The sequence below is a fragment of the Lutjanus erythropterus genome, chromosome 20 (assembly GCF_056507025.1).
Source record: "Lutjanus erythropterus isolate fLutEry1 chromosome 20, fLutEry1.hap2, whole genome shotgun sequence".
In the NCBI taxonomy this organism is placed as follows: Eukaryota; Metazoa; Chordata; class Actinopteri; order Lutjaniformes; family Lutjanidae; genus Lutjanus; species Lutjanus erythropterus.
Genome location: NC_139336.1, coordinates 27,795,655 through 27,813,949, shown reverse-complemented (window position 1 = coordinate 27,813,949; position 18,295 = coordinate 27,795,655). Strand labels below are relative to the sequence as shown.

The following is an 18,295-nucleotide window of genomic DNA, read 5'->3' as shown; positions in this document are numbered from 1 at the left end:
GTCAAATCCTAAACTCAAGTTGTAATATGTCAGTACAAATTCTCCACAGTCTTAAAATTCTGCTGGCAACTTACACTCTGCGGTGCGTAGGCGGCTGTACTGAAAGACAGAGAGACGTTTTATAATGCGACAACCTTCATCCTTAACTGAGGATGACAGAGAAGCGCGCGAGTGATGGAACACACCACCTTCACATCTCCTTTTCTCTGCTCTTCCTCCCTCTTTCACTTCATCCGCCTCGCTCTCCCATGTCCTCTGATCACCATAAATAAAACGCAGACAGGTCAGCGTCCGGTCTATATATCAACGCTTTACCACGTCCTATATATCAGCTGCACAATGACAGATCTCCACTCTGTCTCTACCTGTTTGATTTTTGTTTCTAACTGTCCCTCACCACGCCGATCCCCTCATTAGCTGTTGTAACCTCCTGCCTGCCTCACCAGCTGCCCCTCGTTGGCTCATTAGTGCCCACAGTAGAAATCCTCTCGCCTTTTGGCAGATCATCCACATGCTCTTGTTGTTGTTGCCTTTCCTGCTTTTGTTGTTACCTGTCTGGTTTTCTGTTCTTTATCTCCTGTTTGCTTGCTTTAATTTGTCCACTTGTCCCACATAAAGTTCTTCAGTGACCTCAAATAGCTGGAGATGAAGCCTCATGAAGCTTTGAGCTTTTCTTTTCTACTTTGGCTAAAAAAAAAATTGAAGCTTCAGGGCTTTAGATTCAGCCAACACATTGACATCTGGTGGCTTGTAAAACTTACAGCAGCCCTTCAAGACTAAGGCTGAAGCACCATCACACCCCGGTGATATTAATAGTTGTGTGCAATAAAAGTCCATGAAACCTGTGTGTTATTAAATCTGTATACTTTTCAGAAGTGCTGGGATAAATCTATGATATTGTGCAATATGTTGCAGTAAAATAATTCTGCGTTGTCCAAAAAGCAACACAAAACAGGCTCATATTTTTAAACTACATGGTTGATATTAATCTGACATTACACTGACAACAGTGCATAAGACGGATGATTGAAAACACCTCCCATGTGCACAACCGAACGCAGCTCAGTGACGACTTTTCACCCGCAAATCAAACCAAAACTCGCTGAGCAAAGTCTACAACAGCCCGAGGAGTCGAGAGTGTGACATGGCAGAAAAGAAAAGCAGAACCAAGTGAGGAGCAGCTTGATTAAATTCAGCATTATTTCATCGAGTTTCACTCCTCCACCTCCTCCTCGACATCTGACGTGAAAAGAAAGTGATAATTACCTGGTTTCACGAGGATGTTCCCACAATTATGAATGTAGATTGACAAATTTTCTCGATTGTTCTCCTCTCTTCTTGTGCCACTAATGCGCCGACCACATCGTTTAGCTTTAAAACTTTCAAAACTCACAAACTGAATGAAGCACTTTCCAAAGCAACGGTGATGTCTGAAGCTTCGTCTGTCATTAGCCGGCGACTTCACAGTAACTGTGTCTGGGTTTTGTGCTAAGCTAAATGATTATTATCTGTAGCCTAATATTTAAAAGACAGATAAGAGCAGCATCAGTCTTTTCTTTTCTTACAAATGTCAAAATGTGAATGTGCATTTCCCAAAATGTAGAGCTATAGAGAGAGTCCCGTCCACACCGGAGGGGAAGTCCATCACTCTCCAGAAAGTGCCTTTCTGTCTGCTAGCAAACAACGGAAAAATACCTAAAAGGTGCCGTGTGGTGTGACGCACTACAACAAGTTTTTCGAAGCCTTGAAAAAGATTAAACTGGATCCAAGCAGTAACTGTGGGATCTGACACACATTCAAGCCGCAGTTGCTTATTTGTTCTGTAGAGGCTGAAGCTAACTAAGCTGTGAACGGTCTGATTTTGATCTTTTGTTTGATTTGATTAAATTGTTGTAAATATCAATGTATTTCTTGTGTGTGTTTCTGTGGTGTCATTTCTGGCAAGCCAGCTAGTTAAGCAAGGTAGACCTTTCTGTTAGACATAGGTTGCTAAAATAATCCCCTGACATGCTGAAATCTAATGTTGTTGTTTTTTTTGCTGGCTGCAGACATTGTTTTCCCCCCCGTGGGAGAGAATGACACGTTGCACCCTGTCTCACAAATTGAAGTGCTTTGTTTTCTCTCACTTACAATATTTACATTATTTTTCTTTTCTATTCCACCCACACCCAACGGTCCTCTCGCTGCAGGAGTGCTGATGATTTGTGTTTGCCTACGTGCCATCTACCCGTAATAAATAATAACCTCAACCCTCCCACTTTTTCTCCGTCTCCTCTGTCTCTCCAAGTAACACAGATGTGCATACAGTAGCCTCTTTACTGAAGCTGTATCTCAGAGAGCTGCCGGAGCCCGTCATCCCCTTCCACAAGTATGATGAGTTCCTGGCCTGCGCCAAGCTTCTCAGCAAAGATGATGAAACGGTGAGAAAGAGCACTGCCTCTCACACACTTTGTTCCTCTTTTTTAAAAAGTTTTTTTTTAAAGTTCAGTTCGTGTGTCCACTGAAGTTAGTGCTGAAAAGCTCCACCAAGAAATCATCCAAAGTCCTGCTCCGCGGCATTAAAAGTGACCTCTTGCTGCGCAGTCGTCCATGCTCCGCTCTGCTGTTTCTCTCACAATGACTTTGTTGTGGCTGTCTTGACTTCTAACATCTAAATAGGATTTCTTTCACACTAAAAGGCATGAATCACAGTGGGAGGCGAGTCTCCTGCCTCCTCACAGTGTTCAAAACATCTTTTTCTCATTTTCACTTGAAGGGATAGCTCAGATTATTTGAAGTGGGGTTGTGTGAGGTACTTATCGATATCGACTGTATCACCTTCAGCAGATGGCTGTTGACACGCCCCCAGTTTGGAGAAGCAGACAGGAGCACCAGCACGGAAGCTAAGCAATGCACCGCTGTGGACAGAGTCAGCAATAGGGATGTTCCTGGTGACAAATTTCCCTGTCGATTAAATAAAAATTTTAATTTAGACAAGTTGACGAGTCCAACAGTAAGAAAACCAGAGATAGAAAGTCTATAAATCATCATATTGTTTAATAACTTCCATTTCATTATAGAGTAAACATATCTTTGTACACATACATCAGGAAGTGAAAGGAATAACTTAGGGTTCTTCGTTTTTAGATGAAAAATGATTAGTCTTTTTATCACTTAGTTGTGCTCCCTCAAAGAAATAAATTCTTGCTTTCATAAAAATCTTTAAATGAGCCTGATTAATTGCTGAGAAAAACATGTTTTCTGACTTAATGTTTGTCTTGTAGTTGCCAGTTTCTTAAGCTCTGTTGAATATGTGTCTTTTTGTCTCATTTTCACTGAGTGAGTCACTGAGTTTTTCTCTATGGCCTTGTTCAGACAGCCCAAATCCATTTTTTGGCATATCCAGATTGATTTTAAGAAAGTCTGGACAGCAAAAAAGAAAAAAAAAAAGAAATGCAATTTTTGCAAATCAAATCAAGCCTCATTTGGAGGTGGTTTTAAAATGTGATTCCAAATGGATTTCTACAGATGCTGGATGCTCTGGCCGTGCAAATCTGATTTCAGAGTGTCCTCTGTGTCACTCACAACACAACGCACAATGACAGCGTCAAATCAGAGTGAGAACTGATGCTGCTGCCGGCAGAGCAGCACGAATGACAACAGTCCTCGTACAGATGCTGAAATAAATTGATGGCGGAAGAGCTCTGCACCGACATGACAGCATGATTGCGTGGAGGGTGAGATGATGGATCCACATTTCTTTTGCCCCCGCAATGGAAAGCCGCGTCCCCAGTGCAGTTACTGATGCCTTCGTTGTTACCACAGCAACCATGCAGTTCGGGCGGTGACGTCTGGACACACAGATCTGATCTGATCACTTGCAAATAGCAGCAGATGGTCCTCCTTAAAGATTTGATTTGAGAAACTGATAGGCCTGCAGTCTGAACAAAGCCTGCTTGTTCTGTGGGTGTGATTTTTTCTATTTTATTTGCTCTCAGTTTGAACTGATGCATTATTGTTCCCAATTTAATTTACGTGACCTAAAACGTGTCCGTCCTCTGCAGGGTTTGAAGGAGTTGAGAAGGCTTGTTGAATGTCTACCTCCAGTGAATTACAACTTACTCAAGTACATCTGCAGGTATTTATTGATCCTTAATGTGGATGGATAATATTTCTATTTGTGAGCTTTATCAAACAGTGAAATGTTGATTTTTTTTTTCCATGTTTGACAGATTTCTAGATGAAGTCCAGTCATATTCAGGAGTGAATAAAATGAGCGTCCAAAACTTGGCCACAGTCTTTGGGCCAAATATCTTGAGGCCGAAGGTTGAGGATCCAGTAGCCATTATGGAAGGTCAGTATTTATGCTTGTTGTGTGTTTTTTATGTTGATCATAAAGGGTAACTTCAGTCTTTTTCAACCTGGACAGTTGACAGTGACTAGCAGGGACAACATCCTTTTAAACAAAGATTCATTTAATCTAAGAGCTATTCTAATCAGAGTTTAGCAAAACTAGGTTTAAAAGATGTAAACACAGATTTTAAAATGAAGCAGAGATCTGTTGCACAATTAAAACACGATCTCAGTTGAGTAAATCCATCTTTAGTGATGTAAACTGAAAAGAGTTTAATCAATATGGAGATGCTTGCTTCCCCTAATTGAAATAAATAAATAAACTAGAAAAGTGCACTCAGTAGAGTGCAGATCCCCGTCAGGCAATGGGTGGTGAAGCACCTACTGCAATGCCACCACAACTGTCAGATGCAACCAGCGGAGATTTGCAAAGACATTAACATTAACATGACCCCCAACATACATTGGTCTGAGGAGAAACAAGATTTCAAATCGAAGCAGTCGATCACTTGCGGCCCCTAGAGTCCAGTTTAGAATAGTGAGACGTCAGTTGTCAATGATCGTATAAAACACAGCAGAATTACTGCCTCACAGTTGTATGTTTCCACCAACCAGTCAAGTTACAGTTTACACTGATAGAGAGCTGAACATTAACATGTCATGGTGAAGTTGACCTTTGACCTTTTTTAAACAAAATATCATCACCTCATCATCTTATCCTATTAGACATTTGTGTGTGCTTGGGCTATGGCAAAAAAAAAAAGTGTTTAGTGAGGTGACCTTTGACCTTTGGCCACCAAAATCTTATAATTTCATCTTTTAGTTTAAGTGAACATTTGTGCAAAGTTTGAAGAAATTCCCTAAAGGCAATCTTGAGACATTGTGTTCACAAGAATGGGATGACCTGAAAACATAAAACCTCTAGCCATAAAAAAAAGGCATAAAAGTCATAAAAAAGTTTTTTCAGGAACTTTGAATCACAGAGGTCCTTCAACAAACAGAAGCAAGTACATTATCAGCTCCTGGATTGCGCCAGGCAGAAATAAAAATGTATTTGAGTGCAGTCAGGACCTAGTAAGTATGAAAGAGGTGAGGAAACCGCGAACTTTTGGCTGCTCTGTATTCCTTAACAAAACACTGCATTGTTTGCTAGCTAGTTAAAAGGTTAAAAAAAATGTCACACTGGTAAAAAGTTAACTCGCTAGAGAAGCTCTAATTTCTCCTCCTTTGAGAACACTTGTAATAACTGCCTGAGCTTGAAAGTGGCTAAAACAAGCACTTTTAGTGGATGTACTTTGCAGCACTCTTGCTCAACACTGGACCAATTTCAAAAATTGCTGCCCCCATTACTTCATCACTTTGACAGACTGGAAAAATCAGGTCCAAGTTTAACAAAACTGAAGTTGCACTTTAACTGACTGAACATTTTGAAAGTAAAGATAATAATTTCTTCTCTCATGCCGTCAGGTACTGTTCTGGTCCAGCAGCTCATGGCCGTTCTGATTGGCCGGCACGATGTGCTGTTCCCTCGGGATGAGGACAGCCCCACAGCGCTCGAGCTCGTCAACAACAACAACATCGAGCTACAGCGGCGACAAGCCACCACAACTACCTCCGCCATCACTACGGTGTCTCAGAACGCTGAGAACAACAACACGCAGGTGGTGCGGCAGTGTGTTTGGGAAGCACCTGAATCTCCTTCGCACCGGCAACACGTAGACAACAGTGGCTCCCCACGATCAGCCAGCCCTCGTAATGGTGTTATCGGACGATTTGACATCACCCGCAGCCCGCCGCTGACGGTTAAAAAGAACCCAGCTTTCAGCAAAGGCAGTGGGATTGTTACAAACGGCTCTTTCAGTTCCTCGCCCTCCTCAGACCCCAGCCAAGAGAAGAACCAGACTCTGACTGGCGGTGGGAGTTTACCAGTGCGGCGCAGTGGGACGCTCAAAGGCTCCGGCACAAAAATGGGCACCAGCGGCGTGACGAGTGCGAACACCACCGGAGGGAATGGGACTGGAGTCGTACGCATGGGCATTTCCAGCACCGATGTGGTCACGGGGAGTCTAAACAGCCGCAATGGTCTTTGGGTACCAAACGGCTGCGTCACGTTACGCGAAAACAACAAAACGCGCGACTGCTCCAACGGGGATCAAATAACCAACCAGAACCGTCTGTCCACGTACGACAACGTCCAGTTAAACCATCAGAACCTGCAGCAGCAGAACCAGATCACCAACACGTGTCTGAACAGCAGCTGCGAGGACAAGCAGAGCGTCGACAGCGCCACCTGGTCCACCTCCTCCTGTGAAATCTCTCTCCCCGACAACTCCACCTCCTGTCGCTCCTCCACCACCACCTGCCCCGAGCAGGACTTCTACGGGGGACACTACGAAGACCTGGACGGACCAACGCAGGACGGCGAGCCTCCTCATTCAGGGGGAGGAGGAGGAGAGGGGGAGGGCAGGAACAGCAACAGAGAGGGGAGCGGAGACGGAGCAGGGCGGAGCAGTCGGGGCACCAGCAGTAGCGATAACAGTGAAGGTTTCGCTGTCGGGAACGGACCGGGCAGCCACAGCGCTCTGCACAGTTTAGTGGCCAGTCTTAAACAGGAAATGCACAAGCAGAAGAACGAGTACGAGGCCAGGATAAAGAGGTACGATCCATCTGTGAAAAAATAATAATAATAATAATAATTACATCTTAGTTTTTAGCATTTTCCCTCGTCTCCAGTTTGCTTTAAGAACTTTGGAAATATGTGGAGAAACAATCACTCAAGCCACTGTGTGTAATTTATTGAACTTTTTGCTGTTTCCTCTTGTTTTGTCATTACCTGTTCAGTGAATCCTGCCCGTTCCTCTTAACCCACCTGACCTCTTTTGCAGCTTGGAGCAGCGTAACTTGGAGCTGGAGACAGAGATGGTGAGCCTCCACGAGGAGCTGGACCAGGAGCGGAAGAAGTACACCATGGCGGAGATCAAGCTGCGGAACGCCGAGCGCGCCAAGGACGACGCCGAGAGGCGGAATCAGATGCTGCAGAAAGAGATGGAACAGTTTTTCTCCACGTTTAGCGACCTCACTGCGACCGGCACCACCGCAGCCACAGACCCCCGCCGACCGGATCGCAACAACCCCATCTGGATACAGTGAGGGAAGGCTGGGCTGAAAGACTGGAAATGGTTTATCATTATACGATGTGAACGTTACGAGGGCTCCAAACAGGATTTGGCTGCTGGTTGTAGAGGGAAAGTTGGGAAGTGACACTGCAAAGGTTAACGGCATGTTTTAATTTAAGAAACAGGAGGTTTAAGGCTATAATGTCAGCCGTCTGTATAAATGTAGACATCACCTGGAGTGATGTCACACTGACATTATCTGTAAATACAGATATTATCTGTAAATACAGTGTTATTTAAACAGCTCACAGACAACAGACAACCTGCTCAGAAACCGAGGTGGGAATCACTCATCTGACAGGGAAGTGGAGTAAAGGCACAGTTCACCACAGTCTATGATGATACACAGTACTACTATTGTTTTACTTTAGCTCCGAGAGCAATATCTACAGAAGCCCAGAGAGGCAAGTGCAGAAAAAAAAAAGGTGATCCATTGATTTAAGTCTGATCTATATTGTTTTCTCTCCTGTGTTGATGACTTGAGGACAGGTGAAAAAAAGCTTTTGCCTTTTTGCGTTCCTAAATAAATGTTGTTTTTTTTCATCTGTGAAACAGTTGAGGAATTAAAAGTTTTGGTAGATAAAAAAAAATCTTTTTTTTCAGGGGAGTTCATGCACATGACAGTAAAGGTACATAACTTGCTAACACACAAAGTGTGTACCTTGTGTTTTGAGTTGCATGGAGAAATTACGCTGCGTTCCAGTCAGAGTCGTTGAAATTTCCCTGTTGAAATTTCCTTCCACGTGCACAACACAGAATGTAAACAAAAAACATGTCTGACGGTGACAAATGTCAACAAACAGAGGGGGAAACTCTAACCAGCCTCCCAATAACTAGCCTTTAGTCCTCTTCACAACATGAGGCTGTGGCTCTCTTCAGCCTCCTGTGGAGGAAATGAGTATTACAACAACAAACACTCAGAAAAAAATGACACCTGAAGTTGTTCAACATCCTCCTGGATTATCTTGACATGTATTTTATACATGTATTTTTGTATTTATTATGACTTTGCTGTTCTGTTCTATTGCATCCTGGGAGAGTGATCCCTCCTCTATAACTCTCCCAGAGATTTCCTCCATTTTTTTTCCCTGTTAAAAGAATTTTGGAGAGGAAATTTTCCTTACCTGATCAAGGCTCTAAGGACAAAGTGTGTCGCAGACTGTACATGTTGTGGAGCCGACTGAAGCAAATTGTGATTTTTTTTTTTATATTGGGCTAAAAAAGTCTGCTTCCAAAACCTTTTTTTCCACCTGTTTCATGAAGAACAAATGGTTAAGGAGCTTAAAAAGATTATCCTGGCAAAACCTGTTTTTTCACTGTTTTTAAGTCATAAACACAGGAAAACAAAAAACAATTTAGATCAGAGTATCTCTGACTTTTTCTCGTTTGCTTCTCAGAGCTTCCGTACGCACATCGGAAGAAAGTCAAAACATTTAAAAAGGTTGTATTCAGAAAAAAAAGTTAAAAAATACCAGCCTTGGATACATAAAGACAATGAAAAAACTTCTCCCCATCTCAATCCACTTTAAAATCTAACCAGAACCATCTTATTGTTCCGTGTAATTCTGTATCTGCTCGTGTACATAGAGGGAAACAATGCAGAAAAACTGTCATATGTATGTAAAAAGAAATGAAAGCTAATACTTAAATGTTTATCTGATATTTAAACAAAGTTATCAATGTGTGATATTTTATATTAAGACTTCTCCTTGCACTTACATGTTTGTTTAGTCCCTGCAAGGTGGTACTGAATGTCCTGTCGGTCGATGTGTGTGCCATTTGAATCGGACAATATAATGTATATGTGCCTGTGCTTCTGTGCTGTTTTCATTTACCCCATGACCAAAAAAATAAGAAAGAGCCTGTACTGTAAATATTTTATAGATAATCGTAGACACTACTTATTAGTCTGCACTGTGGTTTGACGCATATTCAGACGGATATGGCACGTGTTGAGTTGATGCTGATTGAAGAATGTTTTGTAGCTCGTAAAAGTGAATTTTGAGACTTGCACGATGGGTCAGTGTCGTAAATCCCAGATAAAACGAAAATGTCATGAATTTAGAATTTCGGGTGACAAAGTGTGCAAATTAAAGGGGTAGTTCGGATTATTTGAAGTGGGTTTGTGTGAGATGTTTATTGGTTTTCAGTTTATTATCTGCAGTTGTTGCAGGTTGGCAAAGCAACCAAAGCAATATATGTAGTGGCGTGGACAGAGTCAACAGTAAAATGTATTTTAGCCACTTAAAAAAATTGATATCACTTTAAGTATTTAGAATTATTCCTTTTTTTTTCCCAACATTGCATTATTCCAAATGAGTGTACAATGACCAGCACCAGTGAGTAAATATACAAGCATAACAGAGAACAAAGTACACTAAGTTTTCCAATATGTCCCATCCCTTCCCTTCTCACAAACAAACTAAGTGATCGAAGCAAAAGTAGATCAGCAGCTCCTGTGTTCTGTGAGATAAAATGACTGATTTTGCCAGTGGAGTCTGGTTTGTTTGGAGAGAGGGATATTTGGCTTTCTGACAGAAAGGTAAAGTGATGAAAACATTCTAAATATAACGTACAATTAAACTGATACTGACTTTTTAGGTGTCTAAAATAGGTTTTGCTGCTGACCCTGTCCACAGCTTAGCTTCTCCAAACTGTGGTTTTGCCGTCCACCATCTACTGTAGATAATACACTGATTATCGAGGAGTACCTCATACAACAGCACCTCAAATAATCCAGACTATCCCTTTAACAGACATGCAGTCGACACTCTGCCTCTGAGAAGATGAGATTCCAGCTTTAAAAACACTCTCCTGTAGTCTTGTGACAATTTATCCACCAGCTGACACAACTGGTTTTCTGCACAGAATAAGAAGCTGCAGCGACACCGAGTTGTGTTTGTGGGTCATAACTGTGAAAATAAATGGGATTGCAGCATCAAGTGTGCCAACATTGAGGACATTAACTAGCCTGGTTGCTCGATTCAGTAGCAAGCGGAGAGTGCATGATGGTGCATGAGTCCACGAGGGCCGGTGTACAATAAACGAATGTCTGTAAAGTGACTGAAGTGTATTTCTGTAGCTGTAAACCAAAATGTCTACACCTGATGTGGATTTGCTAATGGGTACAAAATCTGAGTACAGACCTGAGCTGCTGGCTACTCTTCCTCTGAACACCAGGTCCCTTTTCTTAACCTGCTGCTGGTCAATGCAGGACATCTGGAATGTGCACATGGAGATGGGGGGGGGGGGGGGGGGGGTGCCTGAACAAGTGAAGGAGGGAGGAGGGAGGCCGAGCTTCTCATTTTGCACCCTTCACCGGGAAGTAATGGGCTTAAGCCGAGCTGACAGCGGCACCTCGTTCTGTGAATTCCACACAAAAGAGCAGATTATGGACACAGGGCCGGACGGAGAGAGGAGGACTGGGATAGTGGAATATTTTCATGACATGATACTTGATACACAAAAGAACTTTAAAAAAAAAAAGACTTAATATGAATAAAACTGCATTTTCATGTGAGTCTCCTTTTGTTATTTACTTTCTGAAGCCTTTAAGGTGCAACATTTTGATCTGTGATGGTAAACTGGGTTACACTACAGCAGTGGTTCCCAAACTTTTTCTGGCACGTACCCCTTTTTGCAGGGGTTTGTGCCCTGCATCCCACAATTTTGATCAATTATAAACAATAATTGGGGATGGAACTGATACAAAAAGGATTCAAACATTAGATTTTAGTGAAATAAAGGTTAACAGGATAGAATTAGCAAACTCATTTGTTTGTTTCCCCTACATAGATCATATTGATTCAACTTTGTTTCATTCTTTATGTCTCCCGTGGTCTTCCACACACCCCTTACAGTGGCTCTGCGCCCCCCCAGGGGGGCCCACCCCCCAGTTTGGGAACCACTGCACTACAGAATAGATATATTACAATATCTAACAGTATAGAAAATAATACATTAAAGTAACGCTGAAAATTGGGATCTATAAATAAGTTGAAATGTGTGAGTGGATATTAGGACTAGCACCAATTCTGATTATTTTTCAATTGAAAATGAATAGTGTTTAGTAGTTTGTAGCATGAAAAATGCTCATCATTATCCGACAAACAGCCCAAAACTAAAAGATGTTCAATTTACCAACAATATAATACAGACAGAAACAGAAAATACTCATATTTAAAAAGCCTGAACCATCGATTTCTGTCACCTTTTCTCACAATTGTTGTGGATTCATTTGCTAACGCAGATGTTCCCAATTTTTTCATGTCATTGATCCCCACAATAAACCACAGATGTCCAATTTGAGAGGATTTTGTCGGAAGAAATCCCCTCTGAGTATCGTTTTATTTTGAAGGTAATAAAGATCAAAATAGGATAATCAGATCAAATCAGGTCTTGACAAAAAGTAGTCCTGCTCAGGGACTTGTGGCTTTGCCTGCTATTACATTACACACTCAGAACTTTACCACAGTATAAAGGTATATATAAAGTATATCATCTCATGGTATATACCATCGTATTGCCCACTTCTAACGTGAAAATAACGCCGAAGTGGGAAAAGGTCAGAACGCTTGCTTTCATCTCGCGCCACCATTTGCTTTTGTATGGCAGCCTTTAGACTGTGAGCTGAGAGAGGCTGAAGCTGAATGAGTGTGTGTGTGTGTGTGTGTGTGTGTGTGTGTGTGTGTGTGTGTGTGTGTGTGTAGGTGGGTCTGCGTCACCGTGACAGTTTGGACAGATGGTTCCTGTTGAGACACAAACACTCCAGGCACACAGAAATCAAACACATTGAATTGCAAATCACTGCAGGTGAAAGAAAAAAAAAAGTACACTGTCATCCAAGATCAAAGGTTTTGTTTATTTTCAATCACATACATATACTATTTTTACATACACAGTTCCTTTAAAATGTTGTGTTTACAGTAACAGCTTTCAGTAATTTTTTTTCATTTTCTTTTGCATTTGTTTTTGACTTTATTTGAAACGCTATAGCCTGAAGCTTTTGAGATCAGCGTGAAACAGATACAATTTCTCTTTTTTTTTTTTTTCATTTTTCTTCAACCTGACAATGTCAAAAAGAATGATTCATTAAAACAGCACGAAGTAAAAGAAAACAAGAAGAAGAGAAGGAATCGTAAAAGAATCGAAGAACAACATCACCTGATTCAGATGAGCTATACAGGGTTTTTCATCATCGGAGTAGAGTTCCACATTTAAGACTCTAAACATTTTAGCATCACCTGACCCCTTTTGCAGTAGCTTGCCTCCCTGTCTGAGTGCAATAAAGTGGTTATTGCATTGTTGGATTGTTGTTATTTACAATATGACTTGAAAGAAAAGAGGTGAAAATCAATATGGTGGGGATCACAAGTACTGAGTCCAAAGATTTCATGTTGGCACAGCTGAGTACGAGATGTATCCTAACTTCATATTGGCAATAATATCATGGCTGCATGATGAGTCAGCCAAGTAAACGGCTGACGAACAGGAATTTGGCTGCACCAGAGATCATTTAAAGTCCCTCGTGACACAAATTAGGAGCAGGATTGGTAGCCGACACATTTCTAATTCTAAGCTTTAAGTGACTGAACATGAATACGCACATGAACTACTTCCAAACACATGACTGCACCGACTCTTCCATCAAACATTCTTAAGTAAAGCAATCCCACAAAAGTCCTGATCGTGTATTGAAAGGAAAAACCGGATCGCCTCTTCCAAATTCGACCTTACAGACAGTTTGTGTTCAATGCTGGTTATTCTGAAGTCTCACACAGACGCACACACTGATGACGGAGCAGAGCAGCGATGACGTGGGTGAAACAATTCTTTTCTACATTCAGTGCTGACAACCCAGCTAGAATCATCTCTACTTCCAAAAAGCACCTTTTTTTTTATTATCATAACAGAATTGTCTGGAGGGATGTTTTATTTAAAAACACATTCAGAGACAGAAAAAAAAAAAGAATCTCAGTATTTGTACTCAGTGACCAGAACATGTAAAAGAGAGGAAAAGAACAATAAAGTAGTTGAGATGGTTAAAAATGCCCTGTAGTGTAACCGCAACAGTACTGTGAGTATTTGTGTTGTAGGAGTCTGTTCAAACATTATAGACCCCTTAGTGAGAAATTCATCAAAACACAAAGAATTTCAAAGTTGCACCCTGTTTTTGAAGGATTGCCCTGGCCAGACCCTGAACAGAAAGCCAAGCTAGCCGTATAGCTTATTCTGGAGACGCCGCCCTCAGTTACCCTCTCTTAGCTCTGTGAAGGTACTGTAAGTCTGTAAGTGTGTGGTTCACTGTACACAAGCCACAGGCAGAACGAGTGTTAACAAGGTAGCTAGACGAGGTTGTGGATATAATCTTGGTGGACGGATCTTGAGACGTTGTATGTACAGCGACAGCGGCGCTTTCAGTAGACTACATGCACAAAATACTGCGCTGCAGCAGAGATACAGTAGACTGGGTCACACCAACAAAGATTACTTTAATCTAAAATTTGTTCTAAACTAGTAAAACTAGAAAACTGTTAACTTTCAGATGTTCTGTATTCCTAACAAAACATTACAATCTTTCCTACCTAGCTAAAACTTTAACAAAATGTTGCCCTGTTTGCTAGCTAGCAAAAGTTAATAAAAGGTGAGATTTGTTGGTTAGCTAGCTAAGAAGTTAACCAAACATTACATTGTTAGCTAGCAAGCTAAAACGTTTATAAAATATGGACTCTGTTTGCTTGCTAGCAAAAAACTTGACAAAACATTACACCGTTTGCTAGCTAGCTAAGCTTTAAAATGATTATTTTATTGGGTTTAAAAGTTAAGTAAATAAAATGTTATATTGTTTCCTAGCAAGCTAAAATTTTAACAAAATGTTGCACTGTTTACTAGCCAGGTAAAAAGTTAACAAAAAGTTACATTGTTTACTAGCTAGCAAAAGTAAATAAAAGGTGAGATTTGTTGGTTAGCTAGCTAAGAAGTTAACCAAACATTATATTGTTAGCTAGCAAGCTAAAACGTTTATAAAACATGGAATCTGTTTGCTCGCTGGCAAAAATTTTGACAAAACATTACGCTGTTTGCTAGCTAGCTAAGCTTTAAAATTATGATATTATTGGGTTTAAAATTAATCCTTGTTGGTGTAACCCAGGCTTTAACTGTAAAATGACCTGTGCAGTCGTCACATCTACTCAAGGATGTTTTAACAATATGATGACTGAGATCGAACCTTTATTCTAAACTAGTGGACTTACTGTGTGAGCCATGCAAGTTCCATAAATAGGAAATGTGTTGATATTCATAATAATTGTTGTAAATGGTGATTTTGACGTGTTAGAAATAGACACAGATGTCCCATTTGTTTAACTGAGGGACAGTGAACGCATCCTTGATTGTGTCCTTTGTCTAGAAACCATTTTTCTATGTTACCTGATTGTCAAGTGATAAAACACCATGAGACAGGTAAAGTAAGACAGATGAAGTAAGGCTGCAACAGTACTTTCAGTATCGATTACTCTGCCAATTACTTTCACAATTCGTCAATTCATTATTCAGTCTATAAAATGTCGAAACACTGTGAAAAATGCTCATCACAATTTCCCAAAGCGACTTTTTTGCTCGAAACATGATTAATTGATTATCAGGTAATTGTTATTCATTGCAGCTCTGAAGTAAAGTGAGAAGCAGTCTGTTTGTTTTGCTTCACACAAACACGGCTCACTGTTCCTAAAAGGTCTTTCAATCCCACCAGCAGAATTATTCCAACAGAAAGTATTTGCTTACTGATAAAATTTGATTTCTTGTTAAAGGTTCTTTGCCTGTAAATCCACCAAAACCTGCATGAGAACATGAAATATGGCAGTGGAAACCAAGATAATGAGAATTCCTTTCTGAATTCCTTTCTAACTAAGCATAAATAATATTTACACAAATCAACAGCTAATCAATCACCTGCTTGGTGTCTAGTTTGAGCATGAAAGCATGAGAAAAATCTATAGTATTACAATCAACCATTGCATATTAACAACCGTAGCTAAAAGTGTTTTGAGTGGTGAAGATAAACTATGTTTTCAAAGGGATGGAGATCAAGTGGCCTTGGTTCTGGGTAACAAACATACTGTACATGTTCTTTTTTTTTTTTCATTTTAAAGAGAGAAATAGAGCTGCCAAGCCTTTGCCAGTAAAATGCAAACAATGCATGTAAGTATTTGTGTGTGTGCTGGTGTCCCAGTTTGAGAAACTCTGGTCACACTATTTTATGGAGATTGATTCAGCTTGAAGGTGAAAATTAAATGAAATCAATATGCAAAATGGCAGAAAACCATTCATGTTGTGTAAAATTAGCATATTAAGCATAAGTATGCCTTAAGCCGTACAATCTGAGGAAAGCCGTTTGATTTCACACCACAAAACTCCACTGTCACTGGCTAAAACCAAAAGTTAAAGCACCAACATCATCTTTTTCTTAAATATTCCCACCAAATTAGGCCTGTGGGGGTTTGGATAGTTTTAAGGCAGAAAAAGAAGAAGAAGAAGAAGAAGAAGAAGAAGCAGAGGAAAAAATACCAAAAATAATATAAGCTCTGCACTTTGCAATGCTTCATTCCAAAAGGCACTTGCCATATTCAGATTCCATCTATCAAAATAAATAAATCAATAAATAATTCTTCCAGCTAAGAAATAATGTCATCAATATAACTGTTGGGAATCCTCTATCCAGTTCCTGTTTTATTTATGGCATGAGTTTTTGTGTACACTGTAAATAAAAGTTGAGAAAACTCTTCAAAGGCAACAGTCTTCATTAGATTTTCAGCTTTAAATATTGAAATATTTTACTTCTGAAGCACCCAAATAATGACAAGTCAGGTTCACTGCGAACAGTTTTTGAAAGTCAGATTTTTCAATTCGATTTTCGATTCAAGTTTATCTTAAGAGGAAAAGTAAATTATCTCAACAAAGAATTATAGTTCAGCAAACCAAAGCAGTTTGTTTCAAAGATTTAGTGAAGCCAGCTGTCTTGAGTTGTTTGCTAGCTAGATAAGAAGTTAGTTAGCCCAGAAACTTTGAATTATTTGATATTTTTTGGGTTCCTAAAACTAAAAAAAATCAAGTTTATCTAAAAATGAAGAGTAAATTATGTCAACAAAAGATTGCAGGTCGTCAAAACTAATTTATTTTTACTTTGAACTCAGAAATTTAGTGAAGTCAGCTGCCATGAAATGAAGAGTTTTCTCAACTTTTAAACAGTGTAGTGAAATGTTATACACAAGTTTACTTTGCTACGAGGTTAACACTCATCAGCCGCCTTTAAACTATCAACTGTACCATTCGTATCTCTTTCTAAAAGCCCTCTGTGTTTCAGTCAAATAAATAAGAATAGTCTCCGTGGTAACGCCACAGTGAAACAGACCAACCTCCCGTGCCTATGAGGGGTTAATGGTACACAATGACATGCAGGGCTGTGGGCCAGCCCGTGGGGTGGTGGAGGGACCGATCATACACTGCCAGGAGAAATAAAAGGGACATTACACACAAATCAGACCTTTAAAAAGTCTGAGCACAATCAAAATAATTCACTCTACTGAGTGTACTGACCCTTTAAGTCCCGAACTCAGCCCTGACATTTACTTAATGTCTTAATGGCTTGCCTGTGGTTCACAAACACACACGCACACACGCACACTCTCTTACACACACACACACACACACACAGTTCTATCCTGTGACCAGACCCCCCCCATGTCTGGAGTTAGTTTACATCGTATATAAACAAAAGTCTCTATACAGACTCATTTTAGCATACAGTGAGATTAGCATTGTTTTAAATCTAATCATGCAGGACTACAGCGATAGGCAGGGGGGCAACTGAGGTGGAAAGCAGTGATGTGGCAAGGTGCGCTAGTCAGAAAAAAACTCCCAGTGTACTGGCCGTCAGTCCCACTCTGTGTGCCCTTCAGCTGTACAGAATTACAGTATTTACAGGGGGCGCAGGGGGCGCCGCTCTGGGTGGGAGCGACTACGTATCCCTGCAGAGTAACCACATAAAAACACACGAATCAGGCAACCTTACATCGGGGGTTGTGTCAGGGAAGCCTAGAGGTTAAAATACAGCAGTGTCATCGTTACGTAAGGGTTGGATAAAGGGGGGGAAACGGTGTAAGGAGAATGATATTGTACAGAAGTAGTGATGAGCAAAATGGCAGCCCACCTTGCCACAATGACTGGAGCATAAATGCTTTTGTAAGGATTTGGGAGACCAGCAGCCAGCCAATATGCACTTTTACAGGAGATGCAAGTCTAAGCATTTGGTCGTTTTTGTCTGGATGCCATATACAAGATATGTGGGGTAATATAAGCAAAGCAACTAGAGGATCATTAACATATATCTCAGCTCATTTACTTCAGTTTAAATACCACCGCTGTTTTTGAATGACAATGCGCAGGCTTTAGATTTCATCATGTCAGATTCTCATGTTTTTGTTCTTAATATATTCGTTTTGATCTTTACTCTTTTTTTTTTTTTAGATATATTTTCAGTTGGTCGTTTCTGGTTCTTCACCGTCGGAAGAACATGGGGTTGCGCAGGCAGGCGGCTAGTCACCTGCAACACCCCAGGGGTCCTGCAGAGGTCTCCAGGCTGCTGTCAGTGTCTGATGCCAGGGTCTGGTCGGTGGACATGGAGGAGATGTCGTTGATGGAGGAGGAGGGAGGGAGGCTCTCGCTGCTGTTCACGGCTGCACCTGTGCTAAGGGAATCAACAGCAGCAGGGGGTTACAACGTAAAAGAGT

At 40.8% G+C, this 18,295-nt stretch overlaps 2 protein-coding genes across 12 annotated transcripts in view; one reads left to right on the top strand and one right to left on the bottom strand.

The window, feature by feature from the left end:
* The window catches only part of arhgap24 (Rho GTPase activating protein 24), a 103,319-nt gene extending 95,105 nt beyond the window's left edge, over positions 1-8,214 (top strand). For all 5 annotated transcript variants that reach the window (XM_084745321.1, XM_084745322.1, XM_084745324.1 and 2 more), the window contains 5 exons: positions 2,288-2,420; positions 4,044-4,117; positions 4,212-4,333; positions 5,800-6,988; positions 7,218-8,214. In XM_084745321.1, the coding sequence (XP_084601447.1) occupies positions 2,288-2,420; positions 4,044-4,117; positions 4,212-4,333; positions 5,800-6,988; positions 7,218-7,482 (1,783 nt within the window). In that variant the 3' untranslated portion in view covers positions 7,483-8,214. The remainder of the gene's footprint in view (positions 1-2,287; positions 2,421-4,043; positions 4,118-4,211; positions 4,334-5,799; positions 6,989-7,217) is intronic.
* Positions 8,215-16,427: 8,213 nt separating this feature from the next.
* mapk10 (mitogen-activated protein kinase 10) overlaps positions 16,428-18,295 on the bottom strand; it is a 54,779-nt gene continuing 52,911 nt past the window's right edge. For 4 of the 7 annotated variants that reach the window (XM_084745315.1, XM_084745316.1, XM_084745312.1 and 1 more), the window contains one exon: positions 16,428-18,247. In XM_084745315.1, coding sequence (XP_084601441.1) covers positions 18,105-18,247 — 143 coding nt within the window. In that variant the 3' untranslated portion in view covers positions 16,428-18,104. Of the gene's footprint in view, positions 18,253-18,295 lie in introns of all 7 variants that reach the window. The other 3 variants (XM_084745319.1, XM_084745318.1, XM_084745317.1) reach the window with 3 other exon arrangements.